At 43.4% G+C, this 12359-nt stretch overlaps 1 protein-coding gene across 5 annotated transcripts in view; it reads right to left on the minus strand.

The window, feature by feature from the left end:
* Positions 1-3485: 3485 nt before the first annotated feature.
* Positions 3486-12359, minus strand: part of LOC121277628 (macoilin-like) — a 232244-nt gene continuing 223370 nt past the window's right edge. For all 5 annotated transcript variants that reach the window (XM_041187198.1, XM_041187196.1, XM_041187194.1 and 2 more), the window contains 2 exons: positions 10112-10286; positions 3486-3693 (listed from right to left, as the gene is read on the minus strand). In XM_041187198.1, the coding sequence (XP_041043132.1) occupies positions 3494-3693; positions 10112-10286 (375 nt within the window). In that variant the 3' untranslated portion in view covers positions 3486-3493. The remainder of the gene's footprint in view (positions 3694-10111; positions 10287-12359) is intronic.

Below are 12359 nucleotides of genomic sequence, written 5' to 3' on the forward strand. Positions count from 1 at the left end.
AGCATCAAATAGATTGAAATGATTTGTGAAACTTTGCAAAATGTGTTTTCATCTATTTGTACAACAGGTTAGATGGTTCAGAAACTAGACCATCCTAGAAAACAACAAGATCTAATTAAAAACCCTTTAGATTAACAAAGTTAGTTCAGATAAAAGCAAAAAACTGCGGATGCTGGAAATCCAAAACCAAAACAAAAATAGCTGGAAAAACTCAGCAGGTCTGACAGCATCTGTGGAGAGGAACACAGTTAACGTTTTGAGTCCGTATGACTCCTCAACAGAATGAAGGAAAAATAGAAAAGAGGTGAAAAATAAGCTGGTTTAAAGGGGGGAGGGACAGGTAGATCTGAATAGAGGGCCAGTGATAGGTGGAGATTGCCAAAGATGTAATAGACAAAAGGAAAAAGAGGTGTTGAAGGTGGTGATATTATCTAAGGAATGTGATAATAGGCGACATTAAGGGTAGAAAGCAGGACGAGCAAGGTACAGATAGCCCTAGTGGGGGTGGGGTGGGGGGAAGGGATTGAAATAGGCTAAAAGGTAGAGATAAAACAATGGATGGAAATACAATTAAAAATAATGGAAATAGGTGGGAAAAGAAAAATCTATATAAATTATTGGGAAAAAAAGGGGATCGAAAAGGGAATAGAGATGGAGGAGAGAGTTCATGATCTAAAATTGTTGAACTCAATATTCAGTCCAGAAGGCTGGAAAGTGCCTAGTCGGAAGATGTGGTGCTGTTCCTCCGTTTGCGTTGAGCTTCACTGGAACAATGCAGCAGGCCAAGGACATACATGTGGGCATGACAGCAGGGTGGAGTGTTGAAATGGCAAGCGACAGGGCGGTCTGGGTCATGCTTGCGGACAGACCGAAGGTATTCAGTTAGTTCAGAGTTTGCATCAGTAATGAAAGAATTTTGGAAATTAGTTATGTGTTTCATTGTGTGAGACAATATTGCCTAAATATTGCAATGGGCCATGTTTCCTATTATTTGTTTCACAAGCATCAAAAAGTTAATTAATCTTGCATCAATCCAAAGTCACCCTTATTAAATAAGATACAGGGACTAAGTATGGAACTTGCCTAACTCTTCAGACATATTTTATAGCTCAAGTTACTATCACGAGTGTTAAAAGTTAATACTGAAATGATAGGCCACTTGGAAAATAAGATTAGGACAAATATTGAGACACCCATTCGCACTCCAGCCAAACTGAATAGGTTCAAAATAAGCCTGTTCTTTTACCCAAACACAACTAAGAGGATAAACTAAAATCAATTTTTGCATCTTATTCATATAACTTAAAGCTGCTGCTCTTTTTGTGCCAGACAAGGAAAAACAAAGCAAAATTATACAGCCTAACGGTAGATCCTCAGGATAATACTTAAAGGAAATAAATATTTTTAGAATTGTTCCATAATACACCAATTGTATAAAAGCACACCTGCTATTCTATTCCAATTGCCTCTTGTTATCTCTATAAACTGTTAGTCATTTTATGTTGACTTTAGCATGAAGTAAAATCATGTCATTCCACCCAGTGCCATCATAAATGGAGAGTACTGTTCAAAGCCCATTGTTCCTATTATATCAACACTGGAGTCGAAGATCACATCACATCAAAATTCATACAAGTGGTTATATGCAAACTGCTTACTCCCAAATTGCATTTACACAATGACAATTATATGTAGAAAACACTAGACAAGGACCAGTTGAAAGTCATCAGTAACATTGCAGATATTCTCCTTTACAATATTTATGCTTGGGAAATAAATCATTAGAACAGGTTTCTCTGTAAGCTTGACAACACCATGTATAAAGCTATCTGTTTTCTGGTAAAAGTATGCTATGCAACAAACAGAGAAACTACAGCAATGTACAAACTTTAACTAATGTCACTATCACCCAGATTGTTTTGGTGAGATAATAAGCTCCTCCCCAGCATTGCAAATAGGTTTTAAGTCATGTTAAAAAATTGTTCTGGTGAAGAATCATCACAACCTGAAATGTTAACTCTGTTTCTCTGCACATATGCTGTCTGACTGCTCAGTATTTTCAGCATTTTGTTTTTGTTTCAGGTTTCTAGCATCTGCAGTGTTTTGATTTTGTTTTACATTACATTAACCTTGATTGTTTAGATCACAGGGCAGATGCAGTTCAAATGTAAATTGGCATTTCTTTTATCAAGTGGTATCATCAACTTGTAACAAAATTAACTATTTATCATCGTTTCTTGCTCCCATGCTGGCACCCGACCTCAGTCCCTACAAAGAATCTATAACATAAGCTAGAAATGGCAAACATGGTATGAAATGTATGGTTTTGGATGAGCCTAAGGTAAAGTTAGACGCGCTACTGGTGGCGTAGAGCAAGTTGACTATCAAAGGATGTCCATGTTTTCATCGAATGCAGTCTTAATGTTAACTGCAATGTATGAAAGATTGATTACACAAACATGTTGAATACAGGATCAACAAACATGGTAAAGAACACCTGGAGCAAAGGGTACGTAAAAGATAAGCAAAAGATTGTAAATGGTCTTTTGGCAACAGTATACTACTTACTGTCCCTGGTAACAATTCAGGAGAGAGGATAAATTACTCTAACAATGGAATTTTAAACAAGCTAGTTTGTTACTCCTGGACAATATGAGTGATTAGCATCTAAAAGGTTTTGCTTGCAAGTTATGACTCAGATTTCTTTATATGAATGTGTTACCCGTTTTTAACTTGCTTGTGATTCAAAGACAGAAGGCAATGCTTTTGGTGAATCTTAGAATAAGGTCTACAACAGTGCAAGTAATGGACCTGCTCTTTCAGAAAGATGTTCTCAGCATAGTTTAGCTTTAACACTCCCATGATGTTATTGTGAAACTTTCACATCTGTACCTTTTATGCATTGCTTGTCAAAGCCATTGAATTTCTGTTCCAATGCTAATCTTGACCATTATTTCAAGCACTAAAAGAAATTCATATCATGCTGGAATTGCTCATGCATTGTACTGGCACAAGTTAAACAGTAAGCTATGTTACTGAGGACATCAGGTTGAATTCGCATTGTGAAATAAAAACAGAAAATGCTGGAGTTTTCTTCTTCAGAAGAAGACTGATATGGACTCGAAACGTTAACTCTGTTTCTCTCTCCACAGATTCTGCCAGACCTGCTGAGATTTTCCAGCATTTTCTGTTTTTATTTCAGACTTCTTGCCTCTGTAATATTTTGCTTTTACGAATTTGCAGTGTTGGGTAGATTGAAGCATGCAATGATGGCCAAATGCTTCCAACTATCCAGGTATTCTAAAGAATCTAATTAATTGTACAATTCAAAGCACCTTAATGCTATATAATCATACCTGAAAACCCCAAAATAGTATAAAAAGTAAAAATCCATACTTCTGAATACAAAAAAACAAGATCACCTCCACCAGCATTAGCCATGGGTTAAAGGAAATGTGTAATAATTGAGGGGAAGTTAAGGAGGATAGTGCATTTATTTTTTCAGTGGCTGGTACATTAAAGTATTAGGATCAAGTACAGAATTCCCAGTCTCCACAAATTTGGAGGAATAGTGTGAAGTTGCAGGACTAAGCGTGCTTGTAACGCTGTAAGTGATCCCAGGCATAACTGCCATAACTTCTGCAACCTTCTGTTTGAGTTCTTCAATTTCCTGATCTTGTTGGATTATATGCCCTGAAAAAAAATAAGAAAAGTCATGTTAGTCCATGACAGGTTATATATCCTCTCATGCACTGAACTCTTGGGCCTGGATTTTCGCCAAAATGGACAGCCTCACCGTTGTGGCGAAAATAGCAGACGAGCCCAGAAATCGCAAGCCCCACCCCCGAACACGGCACTTCCCTGGCCATTTAAATCATCAGCTGCCTCCAGCACAAGTTGGAATTTGGAGTGTGGAACCCAAAGTGTGCAGCGTCAGTCAGTTAAGAGCAGGTCTGAACTTTATGCATTTCTTTGGATAGCCAGGGGGTACCCCTTTGGAGAGGTGCAGGGACCCTTGTGGGATTAGCTTTGAATTTGTCTCAACTGCCCCAGAATTGGCACAAACTCAATACCAACAGTCTTTCCTTAACTCATGGCTGTAGGAGGGTGGGGCTGGTGAACTTGCAGGGCAATTTTTTTTTCCCCCTACTGACTCATGCAGCCAGGTGTCAGGAAGATTGTTATGCTTGAGAAGGAAGATAAAAGATGGGCATGGCACCCACACACACAGATGCCATAGAAACCAGTCAGCGTGAGGAGCCAGAGGCCAGAGGGAGGGCAGAAGGTCATAAGGAAGAGGCTGCAGCATGCACACCAGGAAGGAAAAGATGGAGAGGCAGGATAAGCAGGTACTGCGGGAAGGACATATAGACCTAGGACATCCTACCTCAATATAATGAAGAACCAGTTCCAAAGGTTACTGAGGTTAAGCCTTAATGGTGACAGACATATGTCGCATGGTCCAGGAACAACTTACCACATGCCTGGCCAATGGCTGTAAAGGTAACTGTCACTCTCAATTTTTTTGCCTCAGGCTCTCTCCATGGCTCATCAGGAGGCCTGTCTGGTATAACACAGCCAGCAGCATGCAGCTGCATTAAGGCTGTAGCTAATGCCCTGCTTGCTCATGTAGGGAGCACATTAATTTCCTTATAGATTTGGCGCCTCAGACACAGACAGGCATGGTCTTTGTCCAGTTAGCTGGGTGTTATTGATTGCACCCATGTTGCCATTAAGGCCCCAGCTCAACATGCAGACTTGTTCATCAACCAAAAGTCCTTTCACGCATTCAATGTCCAGGTGGTTTGTGACCACAACAAGGTCTTGCTTCACTAAGATAAAAGCAAAATACTGCGGATGCTGGAAATTTGAAACAAAAACAAAAATAACTGGAAAAACTCAGCAGGTCTGACAGCATCTGCGGAGAGGAACACAGTTAATGTTTCGAGTCTGTATGACTCTTCATCAGAACTAAGGAAAAATAGAAATGAGATGAAATATAAGCTGGTTGAGGGGGGTGGGACAGGTAGAGCTGGATAGAGGGCCAGTGATAGGTGGAGGCAAAGAAGAGATTGCCAAAGATGTCATTGACAAAAAGACAAAGGGGTGTTGACGGTGGTGATATTAGCTAATGGTGACATTAAGGGTAGAAAGCAGGATGAGCAAGTGACAGATGACCCTAATGGGGGTGGGGGGGTAAAGGATCGAAATAGGCTAAAATGTGGAGATAAAGCAATGGATGTCATTGGGAACACATTCCTTAGCTAATATCACCACTGTCCGCAGATGCTGTCAGACCTGTTGAGTTTTTCCAACTATTTTTGTTTTTGTTTCAAGGTCTTTTTTTATGTGTTTGTGAGGTTCTCTGGCAGCTGTCATGATGCCTTCAGGCTAAGGCATTCCCAATTCCTTCAGCTATTTCAGCCACTTACACAGATCTGTGTTGGCTTCTAGGGGACAAGAGCTACCTCTTAAGAACCTTGCTAATGACCCCTTTGGGAGCCCTAAAACTGAGGCAAACCACAACTACAACAGCACAAGGAGTATAATCGAGCAGATTATTTGCATTTTTAAAATGCGCTTCAGATGCCTTGATTGTTTAGGTGGAACTCTGCAATATGCCCCAGCAGGAGTATCAAGAATAGTAGTAGTGTGCTGCTTGCTGCACAACGTTGCGCAGTGGAGGGGCAGAGTTCCAGCCTCTGAGGAGGAGGAAGGTGAGCAGGAGGAGGAAGGCCCTGTCCATTCTGATAATTCCAAAACGGTTGAGGATGAGGAAGCCGCCAATGGCAGACCAGTTGAGGCATGTCCATGTAGCTAGGCTGACTGTGCAGGAGGGGATCATCGCCAGACGAGTTGTTGCACAAAATAGATTCTTAAAAGGCCCTCCGATCTCACAACTGCCATCAGCCAATCCCTGGTGAGAAACGCACCTAAAGGACCTTGTATATTGACGCCACAATTACTCAGGGGACTGCCCATCCCCTACAATGGAAGAATCAACATCAATGAGTTTGATTCACACCTGGTCCCCTCACATGAATGCCAGTGTTTGTAAATGAGTTGCCAAAGCCACAATCTTGTCCATAATCAAACCATGCCCACAATGCTCGAGTGACACAACTTAAGGCTTTAAAACCTAAACATGCTGATAAGATGTTCCAACATACATGCAGACAAGGCAGATCACACATGATGAGCCACAAATCTGCACCATTAGCTTCTCAAAGAACTTGCATACCATCCATTCAGGCCAATGGTCCAGTTTCTGAAGTGGGCACCAGTAGCAGCAGTCCTAGCTTTCATATACCTCTGCTTCATGCACAAAGCACACCCTGGAAGGCAAAGGCAGCCAAAGTCGAGGGGACAGCAGGCGAGCAATATTAGCTGAAGCATACGTGGCCTCTCGAGTTGCAAAGCCTACTTCTGGGTCAATGTATAACACTGCAGTGCAGATGAACGCGTTTCACTCAGCACTCATGCTTGAGAGGCACCTACTGCCCAGCATCTGTTCATGGATTCTGATCGTTGAGCCTCCCTTGAAGTCAAGCTTGAATGGACAACGAAAGACACAAGGAGCATCTCAGTGCTTTGACCCTTTGATTCCTGGAATCCTATGTGATACAGCAGAGAAGGAGAAAGCCTTCCATAGCATTGCAAATCAGCTGACAACCTTGCTCCTGATGACATCACGCAGAGGTAGACAGCAGCATGCTGCCTCATTATTACTGGTAAGAACCACCTTCATAATGTCACTATTCTTTTTGAGTTCTCTAATGTACAAACACACAGCGAGTCATATATAAATGTAAGTAAATATATTAAAGAAGTGCTCAAATATGGTATATACAATGTGAAAAGTGTAACCATGGTGAACATATTAGTGTTCTAGGCAAGCTTTACACACACACACACACATACACACACAAACACACTCCTATGAAGTGCCCCCTCCCCCTCCCCCCATGTTACCTCGGAGGAGGTGGAGGCAGGCTGCTCACTTCTCAGTGTCTACAGTAATGAGGCACATGATGGCCAGCTTCTTTGTTCAGGCATCCATTGGGGACCTTCTTCAAACTATAGCCTCTGCATCCCTGCATGGGTGGCGTGGTCACTGGCACACTTGCAGGAGATGGCTGGTGGAAGGACTGGGGAGGTGGAAGAAGATGAGGGTGTTGAGGAGCTCCTGGTGACTTCACCTTCCTCAGTGACGTGCAAAGTGCAGGGTCTGTGTTCAGATGGGGTTGATGGGGCTGGCTGCTGGTGCGCAGGAATCATCAGTTCCAGCAAACACTGTGTCAACGGTATGACCGTCCTGTTAAAGGTATGCAGCTCCCCATGTATTCGGTGGATATCAGCGCCCATCCTCTGAGTGGACTGATCCAGGCTATTGAGAGAGGCCTGCACCCTTTCCTGGCCGAAACGTTGCCCTTGCATCCATTCTAAATTATTTTTTATTTGTTCAAGGGATGTGGGCATCACTAGCTGGGCCAGAATTTACTGCCCATCCCTAATTGCCCATGTTCCAAGGGCATTTAAGAGTCAACCACGTTGCTGTGGGTCTGAAGTCACACATAGGCCAGACCAGGTAAGGACAGCAGATTTCCTTCCCTAAAGGACATTGGTGAACCAGATGGGTTTTTGCGACAATTAGCAATGGATTTGTGGTCGTCATCAGTCTTTTAATTCCCAATTTTTATTGAAAATCTACTGTGGTGGGATTCAAACCCAGGTCCCCAGAGCATTACCCTGGGTCTCTGGATTACTAGTACCACTACACCACCTGCTGCTGCATGTGTCTCTCCATGAGATTGGCCAATCTCTCATGGTTGGAGCTCATGGGGTTGAGCCTCTGGGACAATGTGCAGCTCATGACAGTGATGGCCTCCTCCACTTGTAGTCCTAGAGATACCACTGCCTCAGGGAACTCTGCCAGATGCCCACATATCTGCTGTTGATTGGACAAATGCTGTGCCCCAAAAGGTGACTCCTGAGGCTTCACGTTCCTGCCCACTGGAGCATCATTGTGATTTGCCTCCCTCCTCTGAGGGGCACTGTGTGCAGGTGTATCTGACTCTGGCACCTCCTCCTGCACTCTGGTACAGTGTCCTTCACCCTTTGCCTCTGACTCTACACATGCACATCCCTCCGATGTGTTGGTATCAGTGTTGGTGGAGTGTGGGCTAGTAAGATGTGACACTGCGTGCTCGGAAATATTTTCCTCCTGCTGATGCCCGAGGGATGAGGTGGCCTGGGATGGCGGGGTTGGCGGGGGAAGCGGGGGTGGAATGGTGTAAGCAATCAGCGGTGGGGCCTGTGAAACACAAAATGAGATATTTAGATGCAGCCGTTCTCATTGTGAAACCATGCTCTGATGTATTGATGGCCTTTAGCCATGCTCATGTATAATGCCACCCCATTCTTGCAGTGCCTCTCATGCCAACATCCCATCGTGCTCAGTGAAGTGACAGCATAACCTCCACCATTAGCACCATATTGCAAAGAGCATTTCCACATCTTTATCACCTGCTACAGGTGATTGATCATCACTGACAGACAACTGTTCAGGCATCCTGACAATCTCCATCGCCATCTACTCAGCAGAGTGAATTGTTCTCAGCCCGGCTGACCACCCCCCAGTCCGGGCCATCGGCATGGCGTTCTTCGCCCTTTTTGACTGCAATGATGACATGAATTTACTTTGGCCTAATATATAGTGCATGAAGGAATATTGCCCTTCACTGTCTCTATACATCACAGTGCTCATTTACATCTATTCTGTGCGCACCTACATGAGCTGTGAACATATATAAGCCCCAGTGCCAGAACGCAGCAGGTCATTGAACTTTTTCTGGCACTGAATCCAGGAACACTCGTGCTCTCCTGTGTGCCCACCATAGCTGCAATTTGAATTCAGGTTTCTTGGTTGTGGCTGGTGGGTTTCTATGGCCAGCAGAGTAGGGGATTGCTCTGATCCTCTGGACCTCTTCCACAAACACTTGAAGGTTCTGATCAGAAAAATGGGTGGCAGCTGAGCCCATGCCTTCATCCATGGCACCGCTGTGTGACATCGTATGAATAAAAATGTAAGGCGAAAATGGTCATGAGCCATTCTGATTACAATGCTCTCATTCACCTTTGTGTATTTACATGCACTAATATTTCTCACCATATCATTAATAAATACTGTTAACAGTCTGGTGGAGAGAATGGCTCTGCACAAGTGCTTGGTGTCATGGACATTGTGGTTATCACTCCAAGGTAGCATGCTATGCTCCATGATCACCGACAGCCCTACTGGTTTACACCGTCATAGTCACTCTGATATTGCATGACAGTATGTCAATGTGAGGGACCTGGTCAAGGGTCAATATGCTGATAGATGGGTGGCAAGAGGGCAAGTGGATGGGATCATGAACATGGCACTGTTCATCATTCATCTGCTGAGTCTTGGCAGCCATTGCAGAATATCTGTACCAGGTCATGCTAGCAAGATGCCACCTCCATGGCTCTGTCTTGAGAATCCACTCCATGCTTTCAGTGCTTCAGTAGGGAGCAACAATGACAATTCTCCCACAGGGAAAGTCCATGATGGGCCATCTGTTCCAGGGCCTGCTCACAGTTGGAATTTACATTGTCCACAGTCACCCGACAAGGCAATGACATCTCCTCTGAGGCACAAGTATCCATGGGCAGAATTTTTAGGTTGGCGAGCGGGTGGGATCGGCGGGTCTGGGATCAGCTGAGGAACGGGCGTAAAATGGCGGCACGGACCTGATCGCGGGTGCTGATCAGATTCATGTCCACTCCCATCCGTCCCCGCACATGCCCCCAAAGGGGGGAAAATTCTCCCCCATGTGTCGCACAACCTTTACGCCAATGCGAAAAGATTTTTGCCAACTGGTGGTCCGAAAAGGTATTGAAGAGGAATATGCAAGAAGCAAACGATGGAAGTTACTTGTCTGATTTCCTTGTCACAAAGATGTACTCACCTTGATTGTGTACTGGAAATACATTGAAAAAGGCACAAAAATTCATGCTCACTATCAGACCAGCTCTTCAGGCAATAACAATGTACTATGATTCTACATTTATAAATACTATTGCTAACCTTGTGCAATCTCTAGTTGTCGTCTGGCATCTCCAAGAGCAGAAAAAAGGTCCAGTTTAATCCTAGTTTCTGCACTAAGATTGATTTCTAAGTGTTGTGTTTTATCCTGCATGGCTGAAAGCGCTGCCATCAACATTTCAGTGTCCTGTTCATTTTCTTTATATTTACAAAGCTCCTGCAGAAAATTGAAACAAAGGGACAAGGTCAATTCTTCAAATCTACCATGATATAAAAGCAAAATACAGCAGATGCTGGAAATCTGGAATAAAAACAGGAAATGCTGTCAGACCTGCTGGCCCGAAATCTTCTGGCCGGCATGTAGAGGTGGGCCCCACTCGCCGAAGCATAAAGTGACGTGCGATGATGTTGGGTGTGTGTCCCGATCTCACCATGCGTCATTCCGATCTTCAGCTCGGCGGGCGTGCACAAGAGTCGGCTGTGCACCCACCGAGCTGTCAAAGGTCTATTAAGGCCATTTAAATAGTAATTGAAATCATCAAAAGGACTGCCCGTCCAACCTTAAGGTTGGCGGGCAGATGAAGAGCTCAGGCGGCCTTCACGTTTATCATGAAACCTCATCCAAGGGGGGATGAGGTTTTATCAAGGGTTTATAAACGTAGTAAAAATGTTTATTAAGATTCATTGACATGTCCCAGCTCATGTGACACTGTCACATGAGGGGACATGTCTGAACATTTTTTTCCTTTATTTCAATTTTTCACAATTAAATTAATCTCCCTGAGGCACGGAGCTGCCTCGGGGAGATTGCTGCGCTCTTTCATGTGCGTGTGTGAAAGAGCGCAGGCCCCGACTCTCCCTCCTCCCCCCACCCGCACAGGGAGCGCTCAGCACTTCCGAGTGTGCATCACACTAGGGGCGCCCAGCCGATCACAGGTTGCGATTGGCTGCGTGCCTGCCCGCGGCTGCTCCTGCCCAGCCCATCCGACCGGGAGAAAATTCTCCCGCTGAATTTTTCCAGAATTTTCTGTTTTTACTTCAAATCTACCAGTTGGAAAGCATTCACTGTTACTCCACTTGGCATTTAAATCTGTTCTGGTCAAAGGATCATCTTGATGTATAAATAAAAAGAACATTGAAATGATAGTTAAGAATTCTAAAAGTGTGATCTCTCATGTATTTACCCTTTCACATGCATTCATCATTTAGGAGCTCACACAATAGAACAGGGAAGGTTGATTTCTGTATAGCAAATTCTCTATTCCTCTTCTACAGGCGCTGACTCTTGTTGAGCTACATGTGCTAACCAATTCTCATATCTCAAGCAACTGACAGCATTCCTGATATTTCAGATTGGATAATAGATGCTGCTAAGCTATTTGGCAATAGGAGCTGTTACAACTGAGCATGATTCTGTCAGTATCCAAGATGCACAGAAGTTCATTTCAGCAGGTATCATTAGCTACTAATTAAAAATCATTATCATGCCCAATAATTCCCCCTCCTGAGCATAGACGTACACTGACCCTACATGAACGTTAATATTGTCCTAATTTTTCATTTTTACAAAACTTATCAATTACATTAAAAATAGTTATGACAGTTTTATTATTTAATGTCAGAAGTTAAGCAAGCAATGCAAATATAGCTTAGTGGCATTGCTACTAATTACGGGGAGGACTTTGGAATTTTCTATACCAGTTTTAAGGATTAATTACCTGCTAAAAGAGCTGAGTTCAGTTAAATGTAAAATTCAACAAAAGAACTATTAAAACGACACGCTAGGAAGATTAGCTTCATTTGAAAAGTCTTAATCGGTAAACTATCTGGAATGATACAGAGAAGCTGTTGTAAATATCTAGATGCTGCAGCAGCAACTTGTTTAAAACCATGGGAAAGGAAGTGTGGACAAGTGCCAACAGTGTGTGTCTGCCAGCAAGAAGAATATGAAGCCAAACTCTCTAAAGGGTATTTAATTAGGTTATTTATCTATCTACCTTTATATCCATATGATATAAATGGTAAACTGCATTTCCATGGGACACTCCTTATCCCCCTGCTACAATTTTTGCAGAATCACAGAGAAATTCAGGATCTGCATGACTAATATTCACTTTCAGTCCTTCACACTTCAGATGTCCCACTCTGACCCCTGGACTCGGCTCACCCATCCAATCTCACACCTCCTTTTTCACTCTACTTCTTAAGGAACTCTCCCTGCCACTGCTGGCACTGAACCAGCCAAAGAACCACAGCGCCACCCAGTACCCAATCAATGCTGTTACACCTA

The sequence above is a fragment of the Carcharodon carcharias genome, chromosome 5 (genome assembly GCF_017639515.1).
Source record: "Carcharodon carcharias isolate sCarCar2 chromosome 5, sCarCar2.pri, whole genome shotgun sequence".
Classification (NCBI taxonomy): domain Eukaryota; kingdom Metazoa; phylum Chordata; class Chondrichthyes; order Lamniformes; family Lamnidae; genus Carcharodon; species Carcharodon carcharias.